The 15802-nt window shown below is 44.6% G+C and overlaps 1 protein-coding gene across 3 annotated transcripts in view; it reads right to left on the reverse strand.

Annotated features, from left to right (window-relative positions):
* The window catches only part of LOC143989165 (uncharacterized), a 129121-nt gene that overhangs the window by 95254 nt on the left and 18065 nt on the right, over positions 1-15802 (reverse strand). For all 3 annotated transcript variants that reach the window (XM_077489196.1, XM_077489195.1, XM_077489194.1), the window contains exons 2-4: positions 6642-6740; positions 5563-5689; positions 5045-5143 (exon numbers count right to left, since the gene is read on the reverse strand). In XM_077489196.1, the coding sequence (XP_077345322.1) occupies positions 5045-5143; positions 5563-5689; positions 6642-6683 (268 nt within the window). In that variant the 5' untranslated portion in view covers positions 6684-6740. The remainder of the gene's footprint in view (positions 1-5044; positions 5144-5562; positions 5690-6641; positions 6741-15802) is intronic.

Consider the following 15802-nt stretch of genomic DNA (forward strand, 5'->3'; position numbering starts at 1 on the left):
CTAGGAGATGGAAGCTATTGGCTACTGGGTACTGAACTTCCTTTTTCTAGTCCCGTCGTACGTGTTGTACGTCATCGCGTTCTTGACGGACGGAATTTGCCCGTGACCGTGTGTATGCAAGACAGCTTGAGCGAAATCCCGTCGGAATTCCGTCAGGAAAACCATCAGAGCTTTTTCCGATCGTGTGTAGGCGGCATTAGACCGTATACCACCCCACTGAATGCCTGCTTCTCAACAGGAATTGATAAGTATTTGAAAATGTCTTTGGACTGGGGCTTGGATTGGTTTAATAAAGAGGCAGCTCAGCCTCAAAACGCGTAACCATGCCCACACATATGACATCACTTCCTGAGCCACATGCGCTCCATCATCGGTCACCTTGTAGTCTCCCATCCACATCCATAGGCTCCAGTGACAGTTGAACCCTGCTCAACTCTCCTACATCTGGACGAATAATGGACGATTGGACCCACATGTTATAAGGCTCTTAACCCTTCTGCAAGTTGCCATTTACATAGCTTGCTTTTTTCTCACCTTTTGCTACACTCAATCTGCCGCCCACTGTGATGTCTCTTTTGTATTACAGTCATAGGTGCTGTAAATCACCCCAAGGAAGCTCATCTTATTCTGCCAAAGTCTATCCCTGGAAGCTGGCTCGGAATGACATTTCTCCATATATATGGCTGAGATCACTAAATTGCAAGTTGTCAATTGACGTGTGAATAAACAAGTTTTTATACTGCTGCACTCAGATGCGCCCTCTGCAGTCCTTATCTATTAATGTCGAGAATCTTCAGTCTCTTGAGAGGTGCTGCACTACAGTGTTTTGGAATCGCCCCATCACCTCACCCGAACCCCCAAAACCATCAGCCTCTACAGTGTTGTTCACATACACTTCTGTGCCTTATCTCTCCATATACTTGGATTGGGGCCTAGCCTATATTACCACCTTTTGCTGCACCACTATACTGGAATTGGTTGGAACTTTTGCATAGATTACCTATACTTTACCAGTGGAACCTTGCAGGAATAGCAGATCCACATATCCATATGCAGTGGTGGTGGACATTGATCTTCCACTGAGATAATCTAGTGGGGAATATGAGATAATCTATTGGGGAATATACCCCAAAATACACATTGGATGTTCTGATCATTGGGTCCTTTGAGACAAACAGTAGTGGAATGCTTTATAATGATGTGGATTGGATGCCATCGTTGCTGTATTACCTATACTATACCAGTGGAACCTTGCTGGAATAGCTGATGGTGTATCCGCATATACATATGCAGTGTTGGTGGACATTGATCTTCCATTGAGAGAGGGGAATATACCTTAAAATACACATTGGATGTTCTGATCATTGGGTTCCTTTGGGACAAATGCTAGCTGATGCTTTATGATGACGTGCATTGGATGCCGTTGTTGCTGTATATGTCCTCATTGCACAGTCATGCTTTGGTGCTTGTAAGCCCCTGTACACACGGTCGGAGATTTTGCCAAACAAATCCGTCGGATTTTGCCCGTCGGATTTAGTCCGACGGATTGTGTCCGAAACTGTTGCATACACACGGTCGGGCCAAGTTGGCGAAAAATCCGATCTTTCAGAACATGATGACGTAATTTCATTACGATGGGACTACATTCAGGCTAGTAGCCAATAGCTTTGATGTAGGAATTTGATATGAGCATGCGTGGCACTTGGTCCGATGAAAATGCTCTACACATGATCGGATTAGGTCCGTCCAGCCCAGTAGGTCGGGAAATATTTCCAACATGTTGGAAAATTGGGTCGGACGGAGATTCGGACGGAATCAGCATACCACACACAGTCGGATTATCTGATGACACTGTCCGATAAGACTCATTCCGACAGATTCTCCGACCGTGCGTACAAGGGCTTAGACCTCCTGGGATGAAGGCTTTTTCTAGATTAGAAGTTCTACATTACCAGTATCTACAATTTCAACATAATAGGCCATCACAAGGATATCTTGGATAGTATATATATATATATATATATATATATATATATATATATATACACACCAATCAGTCACAACATTATGACCACCCCCCATAACCCGTCGAGGCATTAGACCTCTGAAGGTATGCTATGCGGCACCAAGCTGTCAGTAGCAGAACCTTTAAGTCCTGTAAGTAGCAAGGTGGGAATTTCATGGATCTAACTTGTTTTTCCAGCACATTCTACAGATACTCAATTGAATTGAGATCTGGAGATTTTTGAGGCCAAGTCAACACTTTGAACTCATGTTCCTCAAACCATTCTTGAATTCATCAGACTAGGCCACCTTCTACAATTCCTCCTGTTGTCCAGTTCTGATGCTCCGGTGTCCATTGTATGCACTTTGGGCTGTGGACACAGGTCAGCATGGACACCCCAACCGGTCTGCGGCTACGCAGCCCTAATACAGAGCAAACTGAGTTGCACAGCTTTCTATCAGAACAAGCATTCACTTTTCTAGCATTTTGAGCTACGGTAGGTCTTCTATTGGATCGGACTACAAGGCCAGCCTTTGCTCCCCACGTGCATGAATGAGCCTTGGCTGCCCATGACCCTGTGTCGGGTTAGCCAGTTTTCCTTCTTTGGACCACTTTTGGTTGATCCTGACCACTACAGACTGGGGACATCACACAACACTTCAATCGTGTGCAGTGCATGCAGTTGCAGCAATTAGGGGGTTTAAACAGGTGGTGACATATCACCTCCTAACACCACTAAAAAGCGATCCAACCACAAACCCTTTCTGAAAAGCGATCCAACCACAAACCCTTTGGAAAAAGCTATGCAAATGTAGCTTCAATTGCTGCATGTATTCAATAAAGCAGTAAGTTTGATCAGCTCCCTATATGCCCAGCCTTCAGTTTAGGCACTGATCACTTAGTGAGGGCCTTCCCACAGCCTCCTGGGAAGACTACATCACTACATCACTGCAGGTAGATCTTGGGAACGTAATGATGAAATCTTGCAAGACTCAGACAATCTCACAGGATTTCAGCTGTACATGCATATATAAATTTTTTGTACGCTTCTCTATGCATGTACAACAAAAAATAATCTGTCACTCTGCTCTCTTCTCCTATCACCATGCTTCCTGTCAGCATTTGAACTTATTGGCTCCTTGTGCTGCTTCTGCTCCATACACTCCAGCCTTGCTGTACAGGGACTATAAATTGCTAATACCAAGTAAAATTCAGGCAATTCCACTGTTCGACTTTATAAAATACATTTAGTGATGTATTACTGTATTCAGAGCTGATTAAATTTGTGTCTTTTTAAATTTGCACAGAGTTATTAGAGTGGCTGCCATTTTGCCTTGTAGTTGTGGTCGGTGGCTGTATATAAAGTGGCCTTCAACCATCCTAGTGGAGCTGAACCTTTTTCGCTTTAATCAACAGTGAAAGTCTTCACCATTCTACTCTCCTCCCTCCCCTTGAAAAAAAAAAAAGGGGGGGGGGGGGGGGAGAGAAAATACACATTTTTTTTATTTATTTTTTTTCCCCTTTCATTTATTTTTATTTTTTTTACATTTTTGTTCCGGCCCACATTCCCTTGTCACCCACCACCATTCTCATATACTCACCTCCCAATGCTGGAAACGGGATGTAATTTATCCCAGGAGGTGTTTCTTCCCCCATTCATAAAATATTAATTTACTTTCTCTATTTTTTTTTCTATTTGTTTCTTAATAAACCCACTTTTTAAATCTTAGTTAAAAGGGGTTGTAAAGTAAGAAGTTTTTTTTTTTTATCTTAATGCATTCTATGCATTAAGATAAAAAGCCTTCTGTGTGTAGCAGCCCCCCCTCATCCCCCCCCCCCCCAACACTTACCTGAGCCCCATCTCCATCCAGCGTTGTTGAGGGAGTGTCTTGGCTGCCCGAGACTCTCCCTCCTGATTGGCTGAGATGGCAGTGCGTCGCCATTGACTACCACTGCTGTCAATCAAATTCAGTGAGCCAATCAGGAGAAAGAGGGGGCTGGGCTGGGCCGGGCCGGGCCGCAACTCCATGTCTGACTGGATACAGGGAGCTGTGGCTCAGCATGGGTGCCCCCATAGCAAGCCACAGGAGGGAGGGGCCAGGAGCTCTGACAAGGGACCCGAGAAGAGGAGGATCCGGGCTGCTCTGTGCAAAAACACTAGAAAGAGCAGGAAAGTATAACATGTTTTTTGTTTTGTTTTTTGGGCTAAAAAATAACAAACGACGCGTTACCATTACTTTAACCGTAACCAACTAATTAACCCCTTTTTCCCATTAGCTATTATTTTTCAGCTTAATTTTGTTGTTTGGTTTAATTTCCTTTTTTAACTTTTCTTTGGTTTGTTTTGCTACTTAAAGTGCTTGTAACCCAAAAAACAAAAAAAGGATTCTGTTCCCTTAAAGTATGAAAAACAGCACAGTGCCTGTGCTGTGTCATATGGCCCCCTGTTTAACCTAAAAAAACCTGGCTGATCCTGACAGTTTCTGCCCTCCCCACTGTAAACTGACCACGGTTCATCATGGCTGCTGAGCCCCGACACCGTGGTCAGTTTTTACATGCCTCTGTCATCTGCTGTGTCTCCTCTGTCCCCTCCTCTCCCCGCCTGTCTGCTAGTCTGTGCTGCCATCATATCTGTATTCTAAACATCCCATCCCCTCTTTTAGCTACTATTACATGTCCTAAGGCAGATTATACCTTATAACAGAGCGAACTTTATATATGCACTCAGGTGGCTCTCCACTGCTTTTTATTTTTCAGCTCTCATTGGTCCAAAAATCCCCAAAATGTTTATAGAGCTCAATATCTCAAGCTGAAATTTAGACACGTGAATGAGTCTGAACAGTGTCCTCCCCCTTCCTGCTCTGTATAGACACTTCCATGTAATGAGAGAAGTAGTCTGAAAGAAAACAACTTCCGCTGTGTTCTGTCCCACCCATAATGCTCTGGGAATTCTTTGTCTATGACACACATAGAACTAATGGTGTATTTGTTCAATAAGAACCACTTCTGATACTGTCTCAGTGGCCGATCTCCTCTTACCTGAATTGGTGACCGTCCTGTCCGCGTCAGAGATGTCAATGTACAGATCCTTCACCTTCTTTATCCGGAACAAGACCTCAGGGTTCAGGATCTCAAAGCCTGAGAGATGAGAAGACAGAAAGTGAGATGGGGGAAGAAAGGAGAGCACAAACGAGAGAACGGAAATGAGAGAACGAGAGAACGAGAGAACAGAAATTAGAGAACAGAAATGAGAGAACAAAAATAAATGAGGCAGAATAAAAGAAATGGGTGAGAGTGAGACAGAGGATATAAAGAGAGAATTAAATAAAGAGATGATAGAAAATAAAGTGAGAATAAAAAAAAAAAAGATACAAGTAAGAAAGAAAAGAAAAGAGTAGTGTGTGAACGAGAAAGTGAGTAGAGTAGGAAGGGGACATGACAGCCACCATCCTGTACACCCACCCTATGACTGATGGTCTCCAGCCAGCCCCATCCTTCCAACATCACACATCCCCAAGATCCCAGTAAGATATTGAGCAGAAGGCTCCCCCACTCACCCATCCCCTGCAGGGCAGAGTGGATCTCTATCATCACCTTCTTATAGAGATCCTTCTGCCAGTCCTCCAGTGCGCTCCACTCCTCCGCTGAGAAACAGGCCGCCACATCATGGAACATCACCGACACCTGCACAGAGGGTTAGAGAACCTTAGATAAGACATAATTCTGTTATGGTACTCACATAATCCCCGCCAGTACTCCCAATGGCACTCACAGAATCTCTGCCAGTACTCCCAATGGCACTCACAGAATCCCCGCCAGTACTCCCAATGGTACTCACAGAATTGCTGCCAGTACTCCCAATGGCACTCACAGAATCCCTGCCAGTGCTCCCAATGGCACTCACAGAATCCCTGCCAGTACTCCCAATGGCACTCACATAATCCCCGCCAGTACTCCCAATGGCACTCACAGAATCTCTGCCAGTACTCCCAATGGCACTCACAGAATCCCCGCCAGTACTCCCGATGGTACTCACAGAATTGCTGCCAGTACTCCCAATGGCACTCACAGAATCCCTGCCAGTACTCCCAATGGCACTCACAGAATCTCTGCCAGTACTCCCAATGGCACTCACAGAATCTCTGCCAGTACCTCCCCAATGGTACTCAAATAATCCCCGTCTGAACTACAGATTTTAATATTAACCCCTTCATACCTGATTTGCTGAGTTGAGCTGAGATAGAATACTCAGCTGCCCAGCCAATCCAGTGCTGTCCATCTGTGATCTGACGAAAACTGCTGCATGCCGGCACCTCACTTCCTTGTTCAATGTGATGTCCCAGGTCCTAGCAGCCGGCACCCTAAAGACACTACATTGTGCATGCACAGTGTGTTCTACACAGCCCTGAGGCAAGTGATTTGGATATCTCAGGAGGATTCGGGAAGCATGAGAAAAGCAGAGATGCTGGCTGCACTCTGCAGAAACAATCACCCCCCCCCCCCATTAAGAAAAATAGATAAAAATCAAAGTATAAAAAGTGAATGAAGGTCAGCTTTCATCAGTCATTGTACTGAATAATAGATGTTATCCTGGCAGCCTCTAGTTCATCACAACCAGGAACCTAAAAAGTCTTACCTGATACACCTGTGTGTCCATGTTGGAATGGCCTCTCTTCATAGATGGGGATGGGAGGTCACATTCGTGGACGAGGAGACAAAGTGACTCCGGACTGCCCTGCAGACGAATAATTCATCCAGGTTAATGACAAACCACACACTGGAAAGATCTATCGGAGCAAACAAAATGGGGTGACTACATTCTTACATATAGTAGGAGCATGGAGAAGGAACGTAGCCACCCTCCAACAAGAAGTCACATCACAGCAGCAAACATAAGGAATTCGGAGATCTGGAGGAGGCTGAAAGCGATAGAAGGGACTTTCCTGAGATAGGCCGGGTTCACGCCGATGTGTCCCAGGTCAACTTAACGCACTTTTAGCCACAATTTAATTGACTTCTATTATTTTGCACGTTTTTGCAATGTTTTCTGAAGGCACACCAAAAGTCCTTGGCGTTCTTCCAAAAAAAAAAAAAAAAAACAGCAAAAATGCGTAACCTAATAGAAGTCGATGGAACCACGGCTAAAAACACATGTAAAATGCACATAAACTATGCATGTACCGGCCCTGTGGCCAAACTGAAGTGCACCAGAGTGAATCTAGCCTTAAGAATACATACTTTTAAAAAAAAAAATTTTTTTTTTTTTAAACCAGCTTTTAGGGCCACTTACAAAATAAAAATAAAAAAAAATCACCTATGGGTGTCAATAAAGATTTAGAAAAGGTCGCTGTTTTATTAACCATTTCTCTCTGAGGAGACAGCATAACATCCTGGACTTTAAGTGGGGATATCTGAATGATTCCTTCCTGCAGTTACAGGCTTCATTCACATATCATTTTTCTCAGCTGGCGATTCCCTGCACTGTAACAACAATTGTTCAGCCGCTTGATCGTTCTCACAGGTAGTGGGTCTTCCATGGGATCGGTGAGCAGGAGAAGGAACTTGCAAGCACTGAAAGTTTGCCATAGAGAATCCTGCGGCCAGATGGTCCCCGGAAGTCTCTATGATCTTTCGGAGGCTGGGCGTGATGTTATGACATCACATCCAGCCTCTGGATTTTTTTTTTTTTTAAATGGCGCTGCCATTTTTTTTTATTTTTTTTTTTAAGATTTGAGGCTTCCCAGTCTAGAGGAGAGATCTGAGGACTTATAGACCCCAGATCTCACTGTAAAGAGGACCTGTCACGCATTAATCCTATTACAAGGGATGTTTACATTCACTGTAATAGGAATAAAAATGATCCAAAAAAAATTTAAAAATGGTAAAGTGCCTAAATACAAAAATAAACAATAAAAAAAAAAAAAGGAATTAAAGCGTCCCCGCTCGCAGAAGTGAACGCATACGTAGGCCACGCTCACATATGTAAACGGCGTTCAAACCACACATGTGAGGTATTGCCCGAATGTTAGAGCGAGAGCAATAATTCTAGCACTGGACCTCCTCAGTAACTCTAAACATGTAACGAAAAAAAAAATTCCACAAGTGTGCGCAATTTTAAAATGTGACATGTTAAGCATCTATTTCTTCGGCGTAACATCATCTTTCACATTGTACAAAAAAATAATAATTAATAAAACAGACTAACTTTAGTGTTTTTTTTTAAATGCATGAAACATGTTTGAAAAATTGCTGCGCAAATACCGTGTGACATAAAAAGTTGCAATGCCCACCAATTTATTCCATAGGGTCTCTGCTAAAAAAAAAACATATATAATGTTTGGGGGTTCGGAGTACTTTTCTAGCAAAAAAAAAATGATGATTTTTACATAAGAGAAGTGTCAGAATTGGCCTCGGATGTCTTCAGCAGGTTAGATTTTTATGGTCCAGGTCATTCTTGTTTCTATCTATGTATATATTGTACTAAATATAATATATATATATATATATATATATATATACACATATACACACACACACACATATACATATACATATAGACATACACACTATGTGCCCCCTTCCTGATTATTTTTCTTTTGCATATTTCTCACATTTAAATGATTCAGATCAAACAAATTTTAATATTACACAAAGATAACCTGAGTAAATCCAAGATGCAGTTTTTAAATTATTATTTCATTTATTAAGGGAAAAAAAAGCTGTTCAAACCTGCCTGGCCCTATGTGAAAAAGTAATTGTCCCCTCCCATGCTGAATCATGAATGAACTCTAATTAACCAAAATTTTTTGGAAAGCTGAGATAAATTTCACTTGCCACACCCAGCCCGATTACTGTCAGACCTGTTGAATCAAGAAATCACATAAATAGAACACAAAACCCCACACATTATGCCACAATCTAAAAAAAATTCAAGATTAGAAACAAAGTAACGTACATGTATCGATCTAGGAAGGGTTTCAAAGCCATTTCTAAGGCTCCATACACAAAAAATAAAAATAAAAAACGCTAACGCAGAAAAACACGATTTCAAAAACATTAAAAAACATTGAAAGACTCACTGCAAAGCTACTGGCGTTTTTATAATGTTTTTTTAACGTCCAGTGTACATGGAGCCTAAGGCTTTGGAACTCCAGTAACCCACGGGGAGAGCCATCTCCAAAAATGGAGATAACTTGGAACAGTGGTGAACCTTCTCAGGAGTGGCTGGTCTACAAAAACTACTCCAAGACCATGACAACGACTCATCCAGGAGGTCATAAAAGAACCAAGAACAACATCTATAGAACTTCAGACCTCACTTGCCTTAGGTAATATCGGTGTTCATGATTCAACAATAAGAAAGAGACTGGGCAAAAATGGCATCCATGGAAGAGTTCCAAGGCCAAAGCCACTGCTAACCAAAAAGAACACAAAGGCTCATCTCACATTTACCAAAAAACATCTGGATTAGCCAAGACTTTTAGGCAAATATTCTGTGGACTGATGAGACAAAAATGTAACTTTTTGGAAGGTGTGCGCCCCGTTACATCTGGTATAAAACTAAAACAGCATTTCATAACAAGATCATCATGCCAACAGTCAGACATGGCGGTGGTAGTGTGATGGTCTGGGGCTGCGAGCTTCAAGTGGAGTTCCACCCAAAAGTGGAACTTCCACTTTAACCACTTTCAGACCGGACCATTTTGCTGGTAAATGACCAGAGGTCTTTTTACACTTTGGCACTGCGCTGCTTTAACTGGTAATTGCGCGGTCATGCAATATTGTACCCAAACAAAATTTGCGTCCTTTTCTTCCCACAAATAGAGCTTTCTTTTGATGGTATTTGATTGCCTCTGCGATTTTTATTTTTTGCGATATAAACGTAAAAAGACCGCAAATTTTGAAAAAAAATGATATTTTCTACTTTTTGTTATTAGAAAAATCCAATAAACTCAATTTTAGTCATACATTTAGGCCAAAATGTATTCAGCCACATGTCTTTGGTAAAAAAAAAGTCAATAATTGTATATTTATTGGTTTGCGCAAAAGTTGTCACATCTACAAACTAAGGTACGTTTTCTGGAATTTACGCAGCTTTTAGTTTACGACTGCCTATCTCATTTCTTGAGGTGCTAAAATGGCAGGGCAGTACAAAACCCCCCCAAATGACCCCATTTTGGAAAGTAGACCCCCTAAGGAAATTGATAAGAGGCATGTTGAGCCCATTGAATATTTTATTTTTTTGCCTCAAGCGATTGAATAATGACAAAAAAAAAATTTTTTTTTTTTTTTTACACAAAGTTGTCACTAAATGATATATTGCTCACACATGCTATGGGCGTATGTGAAATGACACCCCAAAATAAATTCTGCTGCTTCTCCTGAGTACGGGGATACCACATATGTGGGACTTTTTGGGAGCCTAGCCGCGTACGGGGCCCCGAAAACCAAGCACCGCCTTCAGGCTTTCTAAGGGCGTAAATTTTTGAGTTCACTTCTCACTACCTATTACAGTTTTGAAGGCCATAAAATGCCAAGATGGCACAAAACCCCCACAAATGACCCCATTTTAGAAAGTAGACACCCCAAGCTATTTGCTGAGAGGCATGTTGAGTTCATGGAATATTTTATATTTTGCCACAAGTTGCGGGAAAATTACAAACTTTTTTTTTTTTTTTTTTTTTTTCACAAAGTTGTCACTAAATGATATATTGCTCACGCATGCCATGGGCATATGTGAAATGACACCCCAAAATAAATTCTGCTGCTTCTCCTGAGTACGGGGATACCACATATGTGGGACTTTTTGGGAGCCTAGCCGCGTACGGGGCCCCGAAAACCAAGCACCGCCTTCAGGCTTTCTAAGGGCGTTACAGTTTTGAAGGCCATAAAATGCCAAGATGGCACAAACCCCCCCCAAATGACCCCATTTTGGAAAGTAGACACCCCTAAATTTAGGGGTACACTAGTGAGACTAGGTAATAAATGGCGGGTGCCCTGAAACTATAAAAAAATAACTAACCAACCAGCGTCACCTGTAACAGTTATATGGTGATCACTGGTGAAAGGGTTAACTAGGGGGCAATCAGGGGGCTTTATGCGGTAGTATATGGGGGTCCCTGGCGCTATAAAAAGCTGCGGCGAACCTAAATACCTACTTGCCTAACTAGCGTCACCTGTGACACTAATACAGCGATCAGAAAAACGATCGCTTATTAGGCTGGGTTCACACTGGAGCGATGCGGGAACGCCACGAATGCGCGGCGGGTTCCCGCATCGCATGCCTCCCGGCGGCAGTTCACACTGCCCTATGCGAACTGCTGGGAGTGTCAGTGAAATGTTACTGACACCCCCAGATCAGTTCGCATATCGCAGTGCGATCTGCAAACTCGGATCGCATGGTGTGAACACCCATGCGATCCGATTCTGCTGCGGGCCAAAAAAAGGGTCCCGTGCGAATTTGCGGCGGGTGCGGCGGGTGTGGCGGGTGCGGCGAATGGCTGAACTCGAATCGCACAGAGATCGGATGTGATTTGCACTGCAGTGCGAATCACATCCGTTCTCAAACCGCTGCAATCTGAACCCAGCCTTAGTGACACTGGCGACGGGGGGTGATCACGGGGTTAAACCTTTATTGGGGGGGTTAGGGGGGTACCTTAGAACTAAAGGGGGCTAACCCTAACTGCCCTAACAGTTATTAGTCACAAATGACACCCGCCGGGTGATCAGGGGGTTAAACCTTTATTAGGTAATAAATGGCGGGTGCCCTGAAACTATAAAAAAATAACTAACCAACCAGCGTCACCTGTAACAGTTATATGGTGATCACTGGTGAAAGGGTTAACTAGGGGGCAATCAGGGGGCTTTATGCGGTAGTATATGGGGGTCCCTGGCGCTATAAAAAGCTGCGGCGAACCTAAATACCTACCTGCCTAACTAGCGTCACCTGGGACACTAATACGGCGATCAGAAAAATGATCGCTTATTAGGCTGGGTTCACACTGGAGCGATGCGGAAACGCCGCGAATCCGCGGCGGGTTCCCGCATCGCATGCCTCCCGGCGGCAGTTCACACTGCCCTATGCGAACTGCTGGGAGTGTCAGTGAAATGTTACTGACACCCCCAGATCAGTTCGCATATCGCAGTGCGATCTGCAAACTCGGATCGCATGGTGTGAACACCCATGCGATCCGATTCTGCTGCGGGCCAAAAAAAGGGTCCCGTGCGAATTTGCGGCGGGTGCGGCGGGTGTGGCGGGTGCGGCGGGTGCGGCGAATGGCTGAACTCGAATCGCACAGAGATCGGATGTGATTTGCACTGCAGTGCGGTGCGAATCACATTCGTTCTCATAAACCGCTGCAATGTGAACCCAGCCTTAGTGACACTGGCGACGGGGGGTGATCACGGGGTTAAACCTTTATTGGGGGGGTTAGGGGGGTACATTAGAACTAAAGGGGGCTAACTCTAACTGCCCTAACAGTTATTACAGTCACAAATGACACCAATGCAAAAAAAAAAAAAAAAAAAAAAAAAATGACATTGGTGTCACTGTGACTGGGGGGCAGGGGTAATTGGGGGGGTGATCGGGGGGTAAAGGGGGGGTGTGAGTGTGCCTGGCATGTTCTACTGTGTGTGGGATGTGTTGGTGCAACTCACTGATCCGCTCTCCTCCGTGTCGGAACGAAAAATACCGACACGGAGGAGAGAATACATCACTTCCTCTCCTGTGTTTACATTACAGGAGAGGAAGTGATGTCACCGGGGATTTCTATTCGTCGGGAGCGATCGCGAGGGGGTGGCCATGAATGAATGGCCGTCCCCTCGTCCGGGATCGCTCCCGAACGAAAACCGACCGCCGCAGGCACCGGGCGGGGGCCCGATCGGGCCCCCGACCCGCGGGAGGCAAATCACGTACATGTACGTGCTTATGCCTGCCCGTGCCATTCTGCCGACGTACATCGGCGTTAGGCGGTCGGCAAGTGGTTAAGCACTCCTCGCCTATAACCCTTTGCAGGGCGGCCTTAACTTATTGGGCTTACCGGTTACCTCCTCTTGGCTTGTTCTTCCACGTCTAGGGGTTCCCAGGGTTGATACCCAACAACTTCCACGCTGACACAAATAAAGTCCTTTTGAAAGGTTTTATTTTGCAGGGGTAACATCCAATAACACAGTCTCTCATGGGAACAGAGGGTACGGGTGAAGAACTCAGGTACCTTGAACTGCAGACATAACAGTCTCTAATTTCACCCAGAGAGTAGCCACTCACAGCTGGGTACTTCAAGGCTGAACAGACCTCTAGCCAGAGATCATGGCAGTCAGCACGTTGATTCAATACTTGAAACAATCCTATGCAGGTGTACAGGTTGTAACTAAAGGTGAACAGGAACCTTTTTCCTCAGTACCTGGAACGTTCTCTGTCTCCTTAAGGCCAGGTTCACACCGCTGCGATGCGGGAACGCCGCGAATCCGCGGCGTTTTCCCGCATCGCATTACTCCCGCCGGCAGTTCACACTGCCCTATGCGGACGGCTGGGAGTGTCAATGTTATGTTAATGACACCCCCAGATCCGTCGGCATATCGCAGTGCGATCTGCCGACTCGCACAGGAATCGGATCGCATGGTGTGAACCCCCATGCGATCCGATTCTGTTGCGGACCCAAAAAAGGGTCCCGTGTGAGTTTGCTGCGGGAGCGCTGCGAATTCAGCCATACTATCTGTATGGCTGAACTCGCATCGCTACGGAGATCGGATGTGATTTGCTGTGCGAATCACATCCGGATCTCCCCCCGCAGCGGTGTGAACCGGGCCTGATAGTACTGGAAAAAGTGTGAATTCATCAATGTCCTTCCCAACTCAGTAACCAGGCACTTCTCAGGATGCCACTTGTCGGCCCTCCTCCGAAGAATCCTCCCCCGGTTACTTCCACGAGCTGTGATGCCCCTCCAAGCCGAGAGCACACCTGGACACCTTGAATCCTCCCTCAGTTACTGCGCCTCGGACCAGCCGGTTCTGAGACTTGGGAACAGATGGATCCCTACCCCAGACCAGACGGGTCTTTTGGGGGTAGCTAACAGAAACATGTTGCGGGATGTCGAACACCCCGTGACCAGGCCCCCTTGCGGGGCTACCCCGGTCCTGGAACCAGAACAGACCACACGGGCCTCACAAACTCCTCTCCCTAAACACGTGACCCACACATCTTAAGTACCCCTTCCCAGACTCCCCAGCAGGCCCGACACTCCCACTGATTGGTTCCGAGAAGGCTGATACCCAAAACATCCAACCAGGCCTGGTTCTGGCCTGTCATGGGCACCTCACCACACACATGACCAAGCAGAACTTCTATCATGGCCCAGCCAAACTGATGTCAAGGTCAACCTACATAATTAACCCTCAGAACCCCTTTACTGTTCTGAGGCAAAAACTAGATTTACACCTGTGTGACACTTTGTCCAAAATGTCATCCGCTACAAACAATTTTCTAATCAATGATGGGAGAATCGTGCGAGAAATGTAATAAGAAAAGAAAATTCCTGGCCACGAAAATTCTTTTCTGTGGCAAAATGAGGTGAAATTGAAGGCTTGGTCGGCTGAATTTCGAAAATCAATGGTGGCATCATCGGATCACAAAAAAAAAACGAACTTTCTGATTTTTAAAAGAAAATTTGTTTGAAATTCGACCATGTATGGCCTGCATAAGTTACATATGTCAGTTTCACACTATATCGGCTCAGTGTGAAACCTGCCAGTGCCAATAAGTGCCACCCTGCCAGTGCCAACCAGTGCCAACAGCCAAAAAAAAAAGAAAAAAAAAGAAAAAATCGGCCTAAAATATTGGCATCATATATTATCTGCCACGATTTCTAAATATCAGCATTGGCCACAGAAAAACCTATATCGGTCGACCTCTAATTGAGATGCTGTAGCATGACCTTTAAATTAAACCATCATTTAAAGTGGTAGTAAACTCGCTAATTTTTTTTTTTTTTTTTTTACCACCTGAAAAGCAAAAGGCATAATGAGCTAGTATGCACCGCATACTAGCTCATTATGAAATACTTACCTTAGAACGAGGCCCCGACATCTGGCCCAATACACACCGAGGGAGCTGACATGCTCCCTCTGCATTTCTTCCGGGTATCGCGGCTCCGGCGCTGTGAGTGGCCGGAGCCGCGATATCGAATGGAGCTGCCCTGATCCACACAGATGCGATTCTGGAGGCAATCTCAAACTCACAGATTGGGAAGACAGGCTAGATTATCATGTGTTCCTATTGAGGTGGTTCACACAGATGGGATCCACACGCATTGGGAGCGCCATTACAAAAAGGGTCCTGTGCCAGTTTGTAGCGGAGCGTTCCTGAGTCGCAAGTGATAGAGTAGAGTGGCATGCAGAAGTAAGTGTTCACATAGGATTTCCATTGACAGGAGTTCCTTCATTGAAGTCAACGAGAAGCGTTTTTGCACTGAAGTCAACAGTTTTATTATATTCCACTTCTTCAGGCCATTTTTAGTTTATACCTTCGATGACCGATATTCGATTATTTCATGGTAGATTAGACATGTGTTAACCACTTAAGGACCGTGCCTCTTTTTATTGTTTAAATTACTTGGAACCCCCCAAACATTATACATTTTTTTTCTAACACCCTAGAGAATAAAATGGCAGTCGTTGCAATACTTTCTGTCACACCGTATTTGCACAGCGGTCTCCCAAGCGCACTTTTTTTTGAAAAAAAAAAAAATACACTTTTTTGAATTAAAAAATAAGACAGCAGTAAAGTTAGCCCAATTTTTT

The sequence above is a fragment of the Lithobates pipiens genome, unplaced genomic scaffold (assembly GCF_037356315.1).
Source record: "Lithobates pipiens isolate NorthernLeopardFrog02 unplaced genomic scaffold, aLitPip1_a1.2 Scaffold_18, whole genome shotgun sequence".
Lineage (NCBI taxonomy): Eukaryota > Metazoa > Chordata > Amphibia > Anura > Ranidae > Lithobates > Lithobates pipiens.